Below are 19226 nucleotides of genomic sequence, written 5' to 3'. Positions count from 1 at the left end.
CTAGGCCTGTTAAGAATAAAACCTGACCTGACCTGATCTAACCTATTTCCAACCTTAGTGATAAACTAAGTGAGATTTTGATAAGTAAATCAGGTCACATTTTTTTAGTAATGTATCTCTTATCACAAAGAAATATTTTTAGTATATTTTTTAATTATTTAAAAACTTATTTAAAAATATATTTATGCACGCTAAAATAATTCAAATATATTTTTGGTGGTTTACCATAATTTAAATCTATTCCAGCTAGCCGTAAGCAATAATTAACAAGGACAAGGTCATGTTTGGAATATAAATATTATTTATACATCAAAATTGGTTATTAAAATCAACTACTAATATATTTGTCTATAAATATATGTGTAGTTTAATTTATTTTTAAGGAAAAGTCTAAGAAACTAACAATTTTGTTAAATTTTGGCCAGTATGTAACTAGCAAAAAAAAGTGAGTCATTGAATGAAATCTCACACCAATCTCACACTATTAAAACCATCATTGATGACTATAAATCACAAAAATTACTGACCTTAACATTCCTCAATTTTTAATATATATTTATATTTCAATATATTTTATATTGGTAGTTGACTTTAATAGCTAATTTTAGTGTACATATATCGGTACTCTATTTGAAAATGGCGTAATCAAACTGTAGCTGTTGTTACGAAGAATTGGAGATCAAGATAATGAAGTGTACCATTGTAGTGATTAATTAAGGCGTAACTATCGGAGAGAATTGTGATGGAATTAAATACATTATCAATGGAGCATGCAAATTAATTAATTAATTAATGATGAATTGAAAATGAATTGTTTAATTTGTTGAGTCCAGCTCAGCACAGCGGCCGTTGATGACGATAATGTACTAATTTGTGTACTAGGCGCAAAATAAGGTGCGCGCATGTGAGGTGAGTTCACAGCAGCCTTTGATGGCTGCCAAGAGATGCATTGGCCATAGCCATGCTCTCATAAGAGCCAGGTATTAGGGTGGGACCCATGCACCCTCATCCTGATGACTCATAACTCATAACCTAACCCCCTTCTTTCCTTCCGTACCCGTACCATGGCCCATCACGTAAGCCTCACTTTTATTTGTTGTACCTTACACACTAACACTTAACCCACCTAATTATTAATTAATTAATAATCTCTCTAATCAGAAATTCCTATGAGAATAAATCACGTTATTTATTTTATTTAAGTTATTGTTTAACATATATGCTCACATAAAAATATCTCAAGTTCAATTTCCCACACGCTATATATATATATAATGCGTCCAACTACAACACCCTGCATTCACTTTGTCACTTCCATACATGAGTGTAATTGGAGGCACTACGAGTTCAAATAGAAGAGAGAGTATATGGAGAGTAACAATTACTCGGCGGCGCCACACGTACACGGCGGAGACGCATCTCGACCGTCGCTGGGATTCCCCCTGGGGACAGCACTGCTCTTAATAATCATATTCAGCCTAAGCGGAATCTTCTCATGTTGCTACCATTGGGACAAACTCCGCTCCTTCCGTCAATCTCAATCTACACCCTCCTCCTCTTCCTCCCCCTCTCATCCTTCTCTATCCCCCATTAAACCCAACCTCATCTGCACGGTACAGACATATTCCAATTCTCCATCTCTGTCACCTCTCTATTAACTATTAACTCATTTATTTGAATTTATGCAGAGCAAAGGGGACAGCTTGCCGGTCTTGATGCCGGGGGATCTGCTTCCCAAATTCATAGCCATGCCATGTCCCTGCCAGCCTTCCCATCCGGAAAACATCCTTGTCACCGTCCAACACCCGCCGCCCAAACCACCGCGCCTTCCGGTGCCTTTCTATTAATCAATTAACTACAATTCTTCCCTTAAGCTTTCTTTTACTTTCCTTTTCATTTTTTTTCTTTTAGGATTTTGCGAATAATGCACATCTGAACTAATTAATTCAGATGTATTTTTTTCGCAAAATCCTATAAACTAACAGAAATGAAAATAGAAGGGCAAATTCGGTACTTAATTTTCTTTTTCTATAGATGTATGTATATACATGTGGTATGTAGTTGTAACAATTTATGTGATGAAGAACTAAGAAAAAGGTAAAGAAGAGGAGGTAGAAGGTCAATTCGTAGATTAATTATGACCATTTTTTTTTTTCATTTGATTCGATATTTATGTTTTGTTTCTTCTATATATGTAATTACCATTTTAAGGATTTCCAGTTTTACATTAGTAGTATGTTATAATTATCATTTTCTTCGTTGATGCAAATTACAAATTGATGTCCACTAACTAATAAGATCACTATCAATTTTGCTTTCACCAACTAACCCCACCTTGATTAATTGAAGCAAGTTTATGAAACTAAAATTGTCTTCATTATTGGAAAGTTTCTTTATGTCACAGTCGGAAGATTTTCAAGTGTACCGTCATATCAGTGTATCAGTGATTTTTAACCGTTGATTTTAATTATATATATTATATTTATTTTTTATAATTAAGATCAACGGTTAAAAATAACTAAAACACCGGTACGACGGTACACTTGAAAATAAAAAGCACTGAATCAAAGAGATGCGCATTCACTTTTTATCTCTTGAAAAAACAGTGGGCATGCAATGTGCAATCTTGGGGTAATGTTCTTTATTTCTCTTTTTCTTTTTTACTTTTTGGCCACCACGTACGAAGTTCTATGACAAGTATTTGTGCTAGAAGAATATGCCAATTTGTACCTAAATAATTAAACAATAGAAAAAAACTTAAAGGTTCTCCGGCTAGAATAAATGAATAATAAAGAAATATCCTATAAAATATACTAGCTAGTTGATAACTTGATGTGAAAATTACACATAGGTTCTATTATATAAATGTGACTAACGATTAGAAATTAGAATACAGGACAAATTCCATATCTTAGTAAAATTATATATCTTAGTAAAATTATTCTTTATCTGATAACCAGCATCCAGCACGTTACTATATAACTAACTAGTAATGGGCTTGTGTTCCTGAGAATAGGAAATTTGTAATGCCTTAAAAAGGGTATGCATGTACGAATAATTGAAAGTATCATGCATCTAAGTGCAACATTGCGTCCTTCTTCGTGCACTAAGTAAATTAAATTTAGGTGTCTAAACAATTATTTAAATAATTATACAAAGAATTGACTATAATAACTTACGGAATAAATGATAATGCAATATAAACTATAGTATAAGAAACTTATATAATCAATCTACTTATTTAAATGGATGACAATGCCTTAAATGAATAGGTAATTAGGTATAGTTTGTAATAAAGATTATTGTATTGTACATAATTCATTACGTACGCTATGACACAACAAATGTCAAGCACAGCTCTTCATAAATTGTGTGAGGCTAACGATTGCCTTAAGAGAGACTAAAAACAAAAATGGAACAAACTTAACAATCTCGGCTTCGTTTCAGGAATAGAAATGTGAACTTGTGTATACGATCACGTATGTAGTATTCCATTGGCTATGCTATGCTATGTTGTGTTGGTCCCAAGGAAAATTAAAGCCGCCACCACATGAAATGTATAAATAACAAGGTAATATTTGAAAGATAAAAAAAAAACTAAAAAAATATTTAAAAATAAAAAAATATTAGTCAAAATAATTATATTTTATTTAATATTAATTAATTATTATAATAATTAAATATTAAATAACATAATTTTAATTAATTTTTTTTTATTTTTCTAGTATTATCGTAATAATATAATACCAAAATCGGTAGATTATAAAGGATAGGTCAATATATAATCCCATCAACCACGCCAAACGTAAACCAATGACACTTACCGAAAACCAGCACATTAACATGGCACTTAGTTATTAGTTTCATTTATGGAACAGAAGAATCTAATCTAATAAGAATAGTAGAAATTAGAAAAAATGGACCATGAAACGTGTAAACACTACTAGAAAATTAGTTATTACAAATGAATATTTTCGACAAATTTTATTTTATGAAAATATAGACAGAATTTGTGAGAGATTTTTTGTCAAAAACCAACAAAAATGAATTAGCTTAAATTACAGATGGAAAAGAGAATCCGTCAATAATTCTGTCGAAAAATTATTTTTTTTTATGGAAAATGGTTACCGACGGAAATTCCGTATGTATTTAAATGAACAAAACACTATATTTTATTAAATTATTACAGACAAAAAATTTGTCTGCAATTTAAAATATTTTGTCGGAAAATATTAAAATAAGGATTGTCACCGCTACGATCTCTTCATTTCAATCACGATACTGCGTCTCCACACTCATCCCCTCCAAAGTTCTCCGTCACGCTCTCTTGCGTTCCTCGTCCTCCGCCGTCGCCTCCGCTGCCATTGTCAGTCGTTCTCCATTACCTCGCACCACAACAACCACTGCCAGAACCACAAGTTCCTGGATTCCAATACCTTCCTTGAAAGCTGGTGAAGGAGGTTTGCAAGCAGTACATCCACGAAATGGAGCTGCTTCAGATCGAGAAGCAGCGCAAGGACGAAGCTCGCAGAGAAGCCCTTAGAGTTGCCAATGAGGAGCGCAAGAAGCTCAAGGCCGAAGCTGTGCAAATCAGGGCTCAGGAGCGCAAGATCGCACAACAAGAATTCAGAGAAATACTCGTGCGTTTTTCTTTTTCTTCTTCCCTCCCCTCTATGAATTTCGTTGTGCACACCAAGTGTTCGATGGTTTGCTTATTTGTTGGTTTGAGCTAACATGCACATCAAATGTTTGTTAATTAGTCTCAGTGAATAATTAGGTAGATATATGTGCTCAATGTTGTATTCGTGCAGACGAGATGTTTGATCTTATTCAGATTCAATAACCTGTTGTTTGTGGTATAACTTCCTTAGGGTATGACCACATGGATATTCTTGGTTAGTTTTCAATCTTTGTATTCTTGATAATACCTTATAAAATTTATGAATTGTCAGAATATATCTAACATGATGTTGCAACGCCAATGATACTTTTCATTCAGTTTATTTTTATTGGATTCTATTAACAGAGAATACTCTTGGAGAAATTGCTGGTGAGAAGACTGGTATATTTATGGTATGTTTAGATTAAAATATTTTCTCTTAGTTTTGAATATGAATGCCTTTTGAATTCTCTGTCTATCATTTCTTTCTAAATCCATCAATTATAATCTATATTTTCATTTTTCTCACTGCAGGATCAAATCCCAGCTTTTACGGTGCCTCATCCTGACGAAGCAATGCGTGTGCTTGAGGAGAAGGCTTCTCAATTGAATGCAATTGTGTTCTTTCATGAGGCTGTTTTGTTCTTAGCTTCCTGAGAAGAATCTAAATAACTCATCAGTAGGTATAATTGTATAATAACATTAGCACATCAAAAATCAAGTAACATGATACAACGTTCCATGTGTTTGTTCTGTATTAAGAATAAAATATCTTGTATCAATGTGACGAGTTCAGCAGCAATTAAACATGTGCAAGTTCATTAATTTACTTTGTTGAGGCTATATCAAGATCATCATTATCAATATTTGCATTATTTTGGAAAGGAGTTATGCATATCTTATCATATACATTCTTCCTTTGACCAGGTTGTGCTTTTATCTTCATGCAATTTTTCATTTGTCAATGACTATCTAAAAGACAAGGTATATGTAACTGCAGGTACCCCTTCAAGTTGTAACCCCATTAGATTCGAGTTCGCTAAACGGTTTAAGACTTGGTCTTGAAGGTAAGCACCAATATCTGAATGCCGGTCCTAATTATTTATCATGCATGGTTGATTAAAATTTACAATTGAAATCAAAGTCAACAATTCCTACAAGTAATATTATATTATATATAATATAATTCCTACATTTTAATTTATATTATTTATGATGTGAGGACAATGAGAATATAAAATGCTTGCTGCCATACTTTAGGCCAAATTATACACATTATTATTTAATTTATTCTAAGCAAATTTAGTACAATAAAGTATGATATAACAAGATATTCTTCTATAAAGTCAAAAATGGAGACTTACAACTTTCTCCATGTGTTTCTTCACTGACCTTTTTCTTCTACAGTATTCCTTTTAAACACAAAACACTGACTTATAATTATCTATGCTTTATTAATTTTTAATGATGTCCTGGTTCATTTCAGGATTGTGAAAGCTTTCCTTACTAAATTTTGAAGAGTGCCTTGTAACATGCTTGGATTCTCTTGCAGGTTTAATTGCTTGATATACTTTTATGCTTATTATGTTGCTGATATAGAAAATTGGCCACTTTATTATATTCCCTAGAAACAATACAACTACTAAACCTATAAACCAGCCAGCATATTTATTTCTATACTTTTGACGATAGGGATGATAGCCGAAACCCCCACACTCACTCGTCAAAACGCGTCATGCTAGGGAGAGGTATCCACACCCTTATAAGGCACGTTTTGTTCCCCTCCCCAACCGATGTGGGACCTTACAATCCACCCCCTTAAGGAAGCCTAGCGCCCTCGCTGGCACATCGATCCGGGAACCTGGCTCAGATACCATCTGTAACAGCCCAGACCACCCGCTAGCACGATATTGTCCGCTTTGGCACACAAGGCCTCACGGTTTTACTTTTGACGATAGGGATGATAGACGAAACCCCCCACACTCACTCGTCAAAACGCGTCATGTTAGGGAGATGTATCCACACCCTTATAAGGCATACTTTGTTCCCCTCCCAACCAATGTGGGACCTTACAACTTCTGCACCCTATAGTTCAAGCAAAGAATAAACCCTCTAGTTAGCTCAACTCTATATTAAAACTTAAAAGATGTAGATTTGTCAATGTACTGCTGCTGTAAAATGTTTTCCATCATGTTTATTAGTATATATTATTGATTAATTTGTCCTTGTTATTTCTTGCCAGATCTTCCTCTTTAGTCAAACTTGAATCTTAATAGATGCAATATTACTGACGTGTGAAAAATTTTCACGTAAACTGTTGGGACTTGTCTATCTGCTATTTTTGTTTGATAATTATCTATTTTAAAATATGCTCATTTGTTTCAAATTTTTTGTACCATAAGAATTATTGTGGACAAACAGCCATAGAAAACTCTTTATTTTAATTTTTGCAAGGCTGAAAAATTTGAAAGTACTCAACTTGGGATTTAACGACATTACTGATGCATGTTTAGTACACTTGAAAGGTGAGAAAAATATGGACATGTTCTCTCTCTCTCTCTCCACACAAGCCGTCATAATCTATTGCTTTTCTTTCTTTCAAAAAAAGAGAGTAATGATGTAGTCAAATATACACATGCAAAATATATAGAATATTTGATGTTAAAATTCAATTTATTAAAAAAAAATAATAATAATATGATTAACACATGTAGTGAGGTGTGAAGTTTTTCATTTTTTTTTTACTAATTCATTTCACCATATTGTTCAATCATGTATCCAATTAGAGCACTGCAAGATATTATTATGGTTAGGAGTGACATTTGCATCTTAATTTGACTATCCTTATTTTCTTTAATTATTGATGATGTCTCATGTCTGTATTTTCTATGTTAGAATTAATCAACCAAGGAGAGTTTCAATTGGCATTATTCAAGACGAATAAAAAAGAGTTTATTTGCTGATCGAGTATTGTTTACTTCTTTTCATTTGTTTCTAACTTCTTAAACCATGAAGATCTGTTTCCTTGATCTGATTATGGTTAGTATCTCATATGAGCTTCTTGATGTATTCTCTCTTAGATATTTGATTTGTTTGACGCAAAGAACAATGGGATATTTGGTTTCGAAGAGTTTGCTCGTGCTCTCTCAGTTTTTCAGTTTGCATATCAGCATTAGGGTTCTTATAGTAGTTCACTTGGATAAGCAGTTTGCCATTTTTATTGCTCCTATTATGGTTTCATGGTAACACACTAGTTATTATTCCTTTGAATAATTTATTAATTAATTCATTAATAAGCATTTTGTTGTGTTAGTTGTTTAGGATGAGCTACTGTGGGGAGCTGCATGACTTTTCAAAGCAACAAATACTGTCACTTTTTTTAAGGTATGTATGTCTTTCTAATAATAATATCCCAATAGATTTTAGATATCTAATTTTTTAAGATTCTTAAAATTAATGTTTTAATTTGTTTATGTTATATTAAACAGGTAAATAAAGCTCGACACTTGGTTCCTATGGACCAACTAGAAGCCGCACTTGACATGCTCACAAGATGGATGCAAGAAAAATTAAATTAAGTGAAGTCCTCGTCACAAAATCAATTCAAATCAAAATAAATTTATAAATGATTATCTCTTGTATGTTAGAAATATATACCAATGATATTGGACTATTTATAGGAGATTACTAAATGTCTTTGTTCTTGATACATTGTCAAAACCAAACATCATGTTTGGTTCTATTGCTAATATCAAATATTAGTTATTTTGAAATACTATGAATGTTTGGATACAAGTTAGATGAAAATTAGATGAAAATTTATATTCATTAAATTTATATTTATTTTGTATGAAATTAGGTTTATTTTGCAATAAAAAACATCTAAAAAAAACTATTTTACCTTATTGATGGATTTACAGACGGATTTTCCGTTCCGTCTGTATTCAGAGTTGGAAATGTTTTCCCAAGTTTTAATTACCGACGAAAAATCCGTCGAAAAATCTGACGCTAATTACCGACGAAAAATCTGTCAAAAATCGGACGGTTAAACCGAAATTGAAGTGACGATTGTCGAGAGAAAATCTGTCGGTAATGGAAAAAAATCCGTCGGTAATTTACCGACAGAAAATCTGTCGGAAAAACTAACGGTTTTTGGCGAAAAGGGCGGACCATTACTGAGAGAAATTCTGTCGGTAACGGATAAAAATCTGTCGGTAAATTACCGACGGAAAAAAAATATGTTGGTAAATAATTTCTGACAAAACTTTTACAAATGGACAAAAATCCGTCGGTAATTTCGTCAGTAATAAAAAATTCATCGGTAAAAGAGATCAAATCTATCTGTAAATTCATCTGTAACGAGTAATTTTCTGGTTGTGAAAAACTAAAAACACCATGAGAAAGATTAGAGAATCAATTTTTTTTATTTGAAATTATAAATTTAAACTTTGAAATTAATTAATATTAACTAAATAAAAATTAATTTTCTATGAATACGAGTTTTTATGACATAGTGGGGGGAATGTTGTCCACCCTGGTATCTCACAAACTTTAAATGAATTAAGATACGAAAGAGAAAAGTTGTTGGAAGACATGATGAACCCCAAAGAAATATTTTCAAACAGGGGACCCCTTTGCCCGAAACCAAACAAAAAGGCATCTCATGACCTAATTTCACTGTTCCTTTACAACGTGAATCTTCTCGCATTTACTGTTTTTTTTTTTTTTTTTCAACATATATGTTACAACTTGCAAGAACAATTTCCTTTTGCTTTTCATTATAAAAATGTTCATGCAAAATACTTCATTATTCGTGTATTTATTAGCTCACTTTTGGTTCTCAATTGTTACTTAACTACAAACTGTGTTTAATACTCATTTCTCTAAACAAATAATAATTCAGTACTAGCTTATCTTCTAAATTTTCATATAAAGAAGTATTATGTTATTTTTTTTTAAATATATATAAATGTTTATTTATTTAAGAATTAAGAAAATAATTAGAAAACCGAATTAAAACTCTCAATCATCACTCACCTCTAAATTTACCCCAATGTATAGTCATCACATTAGGATATATCACAATGACCTTATATAATTTTAAGTTTAAAAAAAAAAAATGCCTCATGCAATTTGATGATCATAATTCACAAGGTGATATCCATGGTTTTGAGAATCAGACCAAGAGTTTTTAGAAATTAATTAGTTTAATTTAGAAAAAAAATCGATTCAATCAGTTTTTTTTAATGAAAAATAAGTTAAAAAATTAATAACCTTTTTTAAAAGAATTTCTTAAAAAATATATATTATATAAAATATATTATTTTATTAAATTTGAATTCAACTCTAATTTTTTTAACTCTTAACTTCATTTGTTAATAACATACGTAATTTTAACCAATTTGGATTGGTCGAGTGGTCAGCTCACTCGTCTGCTTAAGCAAGTGTCGGGGGTTCGAATCCCGCCTTGTGCATGCAGCAACCCATTGGCCAGTGACAAACCTTTAAATGGAACTCTGATCCGCGACGAATTAATCCTTAACCTGTCGGGTTAAGGGATACCGTGGGCAACCAAAAAACATACCATTGCAATGCTATAATCATAACTATAATAAATTTAAGTATGGATTGACCTCAATTCACGGTGATAATTAATACAAGATGATTTTATCTAATTTTTGCCTTCTTATGGTCACTATAATCTCATCAATAATGATGGCCATCCCTTAATGGCTATTGAGTATAAAAGCAATTAATTAGTATATATATTGAAAAGCCTTCTGATAATGAAAGAAACTTAGGTAAGAAATATGAAATGAAATAACATCGAGTTAGTATGGTAGGTGGCGCATAAAGATAGAGAGATCCCCTGGTTCTGTTCCTGTGCATAGTACCAGTTATGTGTACCATTCCTCCTCCGTGATTATATCAAGGTAGAAATTTAGGTGCAGTCGAATTTACGTGAAGTTGATAATTGAAGGTCTTGTTAGATGAAAATTTAGTCAAATCAGTCAAATCATCTAACGATTCTCAGCTATCAACTTCACGTGAAGTCTCAACTTCACGTAAAGTCCACTACACTTGAGTTTCCACCTTATAATAATATATTATGTTCCACGTTCTCATCATCAACTGCCTCAGCTCTTTTTGCTTCGCTCCATATGATTATATTTGTTATTGTTTCCACTCCACATTCCACAACCTTCCCTCTCTACCACATATTCATATCATATACCTGATTTCTCACGTAAAATTATTTTTTTATAAATAATAATTATTAACATATGAATAAATATTATATTGAGTAATTTAATTAAATTCATTAATATCTCTGACAATTCTTAGAACTTGTTTAATAAGTATTGTTAAATTGTTAAATTTTTTTTTTTATTTTTTAGCGTGTTACAAATTTGTAATAATAAAAATAAAAATAATAGAAAAAATAAAATAATATATTTTTTGTACAAATTTAAAATATTTTATATTATGTAATAGTAATAACAATAATATATTTATTGTCAAAGTAATAAGTTTTATTTATTTTTAAGATTTTATCATTAATCATGAAAAATATAAAAAAATTTTAAGTCAAATATTTTGTAGTTAAAATATTAAAATAAATCAAATTTATTATATTATTAATAAATATATATTTTATATTATTATTACTAATATATATAATTATAATAATAATTATTATTAAAAAATATTTTTGTCAAATGAACTAAAATGTATGTTATTTAATTATTATAAAAAATATATATATTTTAAAATACTCTTTATTTTTAAAATATACACTTTTTTCTCTTGCAACAATTAAATACCATATACACTTTGTTTCCTCTCTAGTTAATAATAATAATAATAATAATAATAATAATAATAATAATAATAATAATAATAATAATAATTCCCCTTTTCATTATTTTGTTTTCCAAGGAGAAATTATTGTATTCCACTATATTTGCCGTTTGTCTTTCATCATCAGCACATAGGAAGGAAGGAAGGAAGAGAGAAATGCCGAACGAATCACTTTTTGAATATTGAAACTATTTAAGTGCTTATTACGACGGGAAAGTGTGGCAAGTGGATATATACCTTACTTTTAAATCTTTAATTCGATTTTTTTTAAGTACTTACTGCTAAAAATTCTTAATTAAAAAGCATATCTAGGATTGGTTTTAGGGAAAAAGTGGGAGGCAAAAAAAAGACTGAAATTAGGTTAAGATGTATGTCATGCATCGCTGAGTCAGAAACTTACTACATATATTATAGTGTTTTTGGGTGGTCATCGAACTACCTTTAACAATGTGCATCAATGGCTTTATTTATCAAATTCACTTTATATTATCCCTTCCATATCTTTCTATTAGTGATTTCTTTTTATTAATCCTTCATTTTTTTCCCTTTAAGATTCGAATCGAATCTTATTACTATTAGGAACTTATCCATCCGAATCAATCTTTAGTAGCTATCCGTTTTAATATGCGTTCTATATATATTTTTTTTCTTTTTATTACCCTTCTCATATTTTAAATTCAAACTCCACATACATAAGAAAAATATCTAATGATTAAGATTTACATTTTTACACTGCTACATCAATTCAATATTGGTTTTCTATTCTTCATTCAATTTAATTTATTCCTCCTCGATCTTCATGATGATAATCGAATAGACAAGTATATAGCTAAGAATTTAGTATTAATTAAGTTGGCTAATTCATATGGTACACGTTTGTTGCACATGGCCGCTATATTTTTTAACTATATAATCAAGTAGTGAGATTAATACTCTTTAATTATTTAGTTAATTAATATACCATCAGCTGCTTTTGGTTATCTAATACGAAAATGTTTGGTAATAAAAAAAAATCAGACAAAAACAGTTATAACTTACCTTATTTAGCATTCATTAATTGTTACGACAATTAATTAATGTTAAATAAGGCAAGTTCTGTATGTTTTTTTTGTCTACCTAACATTATTCTAATATGATTTGTAGTTATCAAGTAGTCATTAATAATATTTTTAATGATGTAAAATGCTGGTCAGAATTTAATAAAGTTATTGAACTAAACTTTTTGATCAAGAAATTGGAAGATAAGGAATTCGTGTAACTACTATGATACATTCAATACAAGATCATAAAACATACAAGACTTTCGCTCCAATATATAGGGTTTAAAAACTTACATAATCGTCATATGCTAACTTTGTAACTAAAATTAAACTATATGCATGAGTGGAAAATGATTCTAGAACTAGAAGGTAGTTTGGGCAACTAGTGATCTTAAAAAGATAAAAAGCATCACACACAGAAAACTTAGTTACTTTTTTTTTTTCCCGGAAATCTTTATTTATTTTAAACATTGAAAACGTGTTTGGAGTTAAATTAAATTAACATAGAGCATTGAGTGTCTTGAACCAATTGTTTGGAAATTAAATGATAGGTATACTTAATTAGTTGGCAATCGTTTTTGCAAACGGAATAAGGGGGAGAGAACAAGAAGGAAAAAAAACCCTCTAAAAACGAGGAGATTAATAAAGTAAGAAAATAAAAATTTAAATCAATATTGAATAATTTGTAACTCAATCGTATCATTGTACAAAAATATGTATTTGGTGTTTCATAATTTTTTTATTATCTTACTATAAAAAAATAATTATTCATTTATACTAAGTTTTATTATTTTGATAGTTAGTTATTTAGTTAAAAATGTGTATTAATATGTATACATGTACACAAAAATATAATTAATAATTTAGTAACCGATATTTAATGTGCATATATCATTTATGTTTGTAATTTTATCAAAAGTGATTAGAATCTTATCTTCTCCATTTAACAATTCTCTTGTTTAGAGATTTTTTTTGTCTATGATATCTCTCAGTTCGGTGTAGCAAGAGTTAATTCGTTGCAAATTAAAATTTTATGTAAAGATTTTTTGTTGGCCAAGAAGTTTTGCTTTGCATGCGTGAGGCAGGAATTTGATAATAAAAACTGTACATCAAAGTTTTTTTTTTTTTTTGTAATTTTGGGACTTCATTAAAGTTTAAAGTTTAAACTCATTTTTAGTTTTGGGTTTCTAGGCCCAACAAAAATAATATTTAAGCAGCGAAAATGGGCCTCGAGCCCAAAGTTACAGCCGAAGTCAAAGCCCATATGTCATAGCGGGTGGGTGGTTTCTTATTGTTGGTGGGGTGAGGGAAATGTTCAAGTTTTGAATCTATTTTCCCTCTCAAGGAAGAGGGGCTTTTGATTTGTCTCAGCATTGAACGCCACCCAAGTGTTCGTTGAAATGCCGCAAAAGAAAGATGCCACAATCACCCACCAACTTCGAAGGTCTTCAAGATTCCTTCAAGAAAACAACGATCAGCTTCCCCCAACAACTCCTCGAAGGTCTCCTAGGTTCCTCAGCCACAACCCCACAACACCTATCGCTTCTAAGCTCAAAGATTCTTCAAAGAAACCTTCCAATCAGAGAAAACCAATTGAATATTGCTCCCGAAACACCAGAGGTTGTACCACTCTGTTGAGAAGATCTCCCAGATTCGTCGAAGGGGAAGTCTCTACTGCGACGCAGCAAAACGACGGGAAAGAGAGCAGAAACGACAAACCCTCGGTGTCCGAGGCGAAGGTGGAGAAAAAACATGTGGTTTGCGGTATTGCGAGTGTGGAAGTTTCTGATGTAAGGAAGAATGAAGGTGGAGAGAAGGCAAAGAGGAAGAAGAGAAAGCGTGGCAAAGAGACAGCGGAAGGGTGGTCCAAGGAACAAGAATTGGCACTGCAAAGAGCATTCTTTTCTGTGAAACCAAGCCCCCATTTTTGGAAAAACGTTTCTAAAATGGTATATGCTTTTTATCGTTTTTTCACACTCTTTTGATCCTTAACAGTTCAAAGATCTTATGTGTTTGTGTTGGCTTGGTTCCTCCGTTTTCAATTTTATCATTAGGGTTACAGGTATGAAATTTTTCAGCGGAAACATATTTTTGTTAAAAACAAATATAATGCTATCAAAGTCATCAAGAACCTGCATGTTCTTTGACAGCTCTGGATAGAAGTGGGTAAATGGTGGTTTAACTTTTTAAAATTTTGATGACAGTTTTCTAAAATTGAGTTGTTGGATAAGGTTTTTGTGTGTATAATGTCTACAAAGAACTACAATTTTACAGTATGGTGGTAGTTGATGGCAAGTTAGATAGATAGATCTTCATGGCTAGCTTATAGCCGTCATATTTTATTCTTATATTCAGTGAATCATTGACTTCCCTATTGCAGGTGCCAGGAAAGTCTCAACAAGATTGCTTTGATAGAATTCATGGTGACCACATGACGCCGCCTCAATTGCATCCTCGATCAAGGGCAAGGACAGTTAAATCATCGCCCATTCAACAATTCTCAATCTCTGCTAGTGAACTGCTCAAACCCACTGATAAGAAGGTTAGAAGACCAAATATTCTCAAACTAAAGAACTGCATAACCCAGAAGTCTGTTGAGAAGCTGTTACAGCACCGTCTTCAAGTCGATCAAGGCCGCAGAGGGGACATATTTTCCATTCTTGAACCAAACATTGATTTTTCTTCCAATGCTTCTCAGCCTAGTGCAGCACTTTCTACTCCAACGAAACAAAAGGAAAACCAAGTGTTGCTGCAAAGTTGCACTGAGACATCATCTTCAAGCCATAAGAAGAAGCAGTCCCTTTCAAGATTTAGCGGCTCCCACGTTACAAATCTTGTTAGCCCCCCTGTGCTAAAGCAAGTGAAGAACAAGGGAATGCATGAGAAATACATCAATCAACTACGTTGTAGGGAAGCAAGGAGAATAGCAAATTCTGCAAGATTACCAATCCCTGTACCTGGAAAAATAATTCAGAAAGGGGATGTGGTTAAAGCTGCAAAAGTTGCCTTGGCTTCTGAAGCTAGAGATGCCATCAACAAATTTCAACAGTCCCAAGTCAATTTCATGGACAACACCTTTTTTTCTGATGAGGAAAACATTGACGACAATGTATAGTAGCCATTTGACATCTAGTTTTAGACTTTGTAGCCTAGTAGTCAAAATCATTTTTCCTGTGATTTTTCTTTTCTGTAGATACAACACTGCTGTTGTTATTGTTGTTGTAGTTAATGATAAAGGAACAATCCCTTTTCTCAATAACATTCAGGCAATGAGATCTATTGCTTTGTATTCTGTTATCATTTTTGGTACCAAGCTTTCGTGACAAGAACTCATACCAGGATGAATTCTATTTCAACTAATACCAGGGTTAGGCTTTGTATCCAACCTCTTTGTTCTTGTTGTTTATGTAATGCTAGGAAAATATAACTAGTAAAAATAATAATGATAGAGAACAGCCAAAAGCACACACTTCCATGGCTACCATTGCATGATGGTCTGATTTGCTTTCTGTTTGTTGATAAGTAGCAGTTTTCTTTTAAGTCACGGACTCTGTCTCATTATTCTTGATTTGTACTACTTGAAATAGTAGATTTTTGGATAGTCACAAATTTTACACCTCATTCAAGCGCACTAAACAATAAAATAATACAAAATTTTACTACCTACAAATTTTCATTGCAATTAAACTTAGGTTCAGAACCTTGCAATTATTGAGAAATCATGAAGCAGCAGAAAACCAACTAAGTGAACCAGGTATTCACACTATAATATAAATGCTTCTTATGCTATTCAATTACCAACATCACCACCTCCTATGCTAGAAATTACATATCTGAAAATCTGACAGAAACAAGAATCTTATTAATTAGTATTTGCATGATATCATCCCATTGTTCTTGCTTGGCCGGCACTGCATGTTACAGAATGACATTGACATGCAATTATTTGTTTAGAAAACAAGACGAGATTTTTAAAGCAGCCGCAAATTCAGGACCTTGATGGCACTTATAGGTTTGGCAAAAATTCCTCCTTCATCATAAATTGCTACTAAAAAAGAAAAAAAAAAAGATTTTTATCACAAGGGGAATGTAATTATGAAGCTTGCACTAAAGGGTAAAAGGGCTATGAAAAATGAAAATGAAATCATCAATCAAAGCCAACTTATTTGAACCTCATTCATTGAAACTACTTCTACTACTACCACCCTAATTCCTCAAATTACACAAGATGAAAATTGTTCTTTTACATAGGCACTTCCCCATCTTTCTTCTCTTTAGACACATCTTCCACCATAGCCTGCATTTTTGAATAGTGCTTGCTTAACATCTTCTGTGCTAATACAGTTTCTTTCCTCAGCGACCTAATTAAGACCATGATATATAGCAATTAGTTAGAAGAATAAAAACTTAATCGGCATTAAGCTACTAATTAAGAAAGAGTACAGTACAAAACAAACCTCTGAGCAAGATGCTTGCATTGAAAAATCATTGAAGCCGCTTATGACACATTGGTGAATTTCAAGGCCTAATGCTTCTAGAGTGTTCACTGTTGACAGCAACAACCCTGGCTTTGTAGCACAGCAGATGCTGATCCTTGTGTCATGGTCCCTCCTCTCAACATCAAACTGCAAAGAAATCAAAAAACAAAAAACATAACAGCACACAAATTTGTTCAGTTACTTAGTAATGAGGTAGTTAGTACTAAGCTAAAATTAAGAAGGGTGTAGTTTAGTTTAGTTTACCTTAGGGGAGTTTCTGAACATTACTTCATTTGGCTTTAGCTCTTTTGAAATTCCCAAGAGGTGTATCTGATTCTTTCCCTCCTCTTCCATTGTTTCCTCTTGCAACTTAGCAATCCTTTCTAGAAGCTCTTTCATGTAATCTATGGTATCTCCTAGAATGGAGGTCCTGTCCATCTATTAGATGAAAGAGTTTTAGAGAAAATCAAAACCTTTTATTTCTATAAATTGATTGAGACATAAGTATAGAATTTAGAAAGACCTTGCTTATCTTAGGGACTATGGACCTCAGCATTGAAAGGCGATCATTCAAACGCTTTCTTCTTCTCCTTTCAGCCATGAGATTCTTTGAGGGCTGCCCTTCAAGTTTCTTTGACTTTGGTACCTTTTTCTCTCCACACATTCCCATGTTGAACACTACAGCTGGCACCTCAAGAGCTTGTTGTTCCTCAACTTTGCATCTACCGCTGTTCCTCTCTTCCAAGCTCTGATTGTTATCATCATTACCAAGAAATCCAAGCTCTTCTTCTTCTTCTTCCACCAAAGGGTGGTTGTTGTTGTTGTTGTTGTGTTCTTGTTGTGGCAAAAGTGGTGGTGGTGAGTGATGAAGCTCTGGTGGGATTGTGAAGGCATCAAGAAATGGAAATGAAGCAGCATAAGAAGAGTCAAATCTGTGGTCTAAAGGTGTTGAGAACGAAGAAAATGAGGGATTCAAAGAAGGGTTATCATCAAGAGAGTCAAAGCTCCAAGAAGCAGAAACAGAAGCAGAAGGAGGAGGAGTAGTAGGGAGTAGATCATTGAAACCATTATTCCAACATGTTTCTTCTACTCTCCTTGGAGCCAGTAGTAGTAGTTCCTCCAGAAAACCAAGTTGAGAAAGCTCCATTTCTTCTTCTTCTTCTTCTTGAAGAGGAAGTGGTGAATGAATTGTGTCAAAATAAATGACACAAATGAAGGCTTAATAAGGTGTGTGTAGTTGAAATGAGTAGTTCTCTTTAACACTCTCATATTACTTTTTAAGCAAATGCTATTTATACATCAAATACTTCTAATATTTGTATAAAAATATTATTATTAATTAATTAATTAATTAATTAATTATGTATTTAAAATTTTTTAATTAACAAAATAAAAATATCTATATATTAATTGTTAAGGGAAAAAAATAGTATTTATTATAAATAAATATAGACATAGCAAGGTTTTACATTTTATCATGATTGATAGGAGTGACATATTAATTTTTTTTAATAAGTGGTTTTAAGTTTGAATTTAGCTGTAAAAATTCAGAGAAATCAAATATTAACATCTTTCATAAAACAAAAATCAATGACATTGCATTGAATTTATGACACATTTACATCATATACAAAACAAATTTGCAATTTTATTGTTGAATGTGGTGTGATTCTCCTTTAAAGTGGAATGACGCTCATTTTAACATTGATAAAGGCAATGACACGAATGGAGTAAAATATAATAGGGTTTATTAATTAGGGTCCCATTGTTCATCAAAAGAGCTATGATTACAGAATGTATTACAGGAAAAGTATAGTGTAATAGTACTTAGAGGAAGGCTTTTGGATCAAAATGGAATATCCTTCTCTCTCTCTCTCTATATAGCAAGGTGAATTAATGTTTTTTTCACCGAAATAATGGAAAATAAATTTTCTCAATTTTTTGTTTTATTTAAAAGAATAAAGTGTGAACTCTCACCGTATATTTTATAGACGAAAAAAAAAATTAAAAAAAATTAAAAAATAAAAAATTATTATTTATTCCTATTTCAAAAGTCATCTGAAACTGAATTATTTTTAGGTTTGAATGTAATTTTTAAACTCCTTTTAAAATAGCGTCTGACTTTTGTTGGTGCTGAAATACTGCCGTCTGAATTTCTCCTCCGATGTTTATGTTAACAAGGATTTA

At 31.9% G+C, this 19226-nt stretch overlaps 2 protein-coding genes and 1 long non-coding RNA gene across 3 annotated transcripts; 2 read left to right on the top strand and 1 right to left on the bottom strand.

Moving 5' to 3' along the window:
• The first annotated feature begins 1285 nt into the window (after positions 1–1285).
• Positions 1286–2324, top strand: LOC107641608 (uncharacterized protein At5g65660). Its single transcript, XR_002362241.2, has 3 exons — positions 1286–1613; positions 1689–2174; positions 2235–2324. It is a non-coding gene; the product is annotated as an uncharacterized protein At5g65660 (long non-coding RNA).
• Positions 2325–13854: 11530 nt separating this feature from the next.
• LOC107642306 (Homeodomain-like superfamily protein) lies at positions 13855–15853 on the top strand. Its single transcript, XM_016345613.3, has 2 exons — positions 13855–14510; positions 14942–15853. Exons 1-2 carry the CDS (start codon positions 13962–13964, stop codon positions 15674–15676), a joined length of 1284 nt encoding a protein of 427 aa, XP_016201099.1. The 5' UTR covers positions 13855–13961; the 3' UTR covers positions 15677–15853.
• A 340-nt stretch (positions 15854–16193) lies between these two features.
• LOC107642307 (transcription factor bHLH93) lies at positions 16194–18322 on the bottom strand. Its single transcript, XM_016345614.3, has 4 exons — positions 17563–18322; positions 17304–17477; positions 17019–17186; positions 16194–16922 (listed from the first exon to the last, which is right to left on the bottom strand). The coding sequence occupies exons 1-4, from the start codon at positions 18184–18186 to the stop codon at positions 16836–16838; spliced, it is 1053 nt and encodes a 350-aa protein (XP_016201100.1). The 5' UTR covers positions 18187–18322; the 3' UTR covers positions 16194–16835.
• Positions 18323–19226: the final 904 nt, after the last annotated feature.

Source organism: Arachis ipaensis, chromosome B5 (genome assembly GCF_059453495.1).
Source record: "Arachis ipaensis isolate K30076 ecotype BB chromosome B5, ASM5945349v1, whole genome shotgun sequence".
NCBI classification, from domain to species: domain Eukaryota; kingdom Viridiplantae; phylum Streptophyta; class Magnoliopsida; order Fabales; family Fabaceae; genus Arachis; species Arachis ipaensis.
This window is presented reverse-complemented; position numbering and strand designations above follow the sequence as displayed.

Coding starts and splice junctions, on each gene's coding strand:
- LOC107642306 (XM_016345613.3), top strand. CDS start 13,962: ATGCCGCAAAAGAAAGATGCCACAATCACCCACCAACTTCGAAGGTCT. Junction 14,511..14,941: donor GGAAAAACGTTTCTAAAATG/GTATATGCTTTT, acceptor TCCCTATTGCAG/GTGCCAGGAAAGTCTCAACA.
- LOC107642307 (XM_016345614.3), bottom strand. CDS start 18,186: ATGGAGCTTTCTCAACTTGGTTTTCTGGAGGAACTACTACTACTGGCT. Junction 17,187..17,303: donor TGTTCAGAAACTCCCCTAAG/GTAAACTAAACT, acceptor ATTTCTTTGCAG/TTTGATGTTGAGAGGAGGGA. Junction 16,923..17,018: donor TGCAAGCATCTTGCTCAGAG/GTTTGTTTTGTA, acceptor GGTCTTAATTAG/GTCGCTGAGGAAAGAAACTG.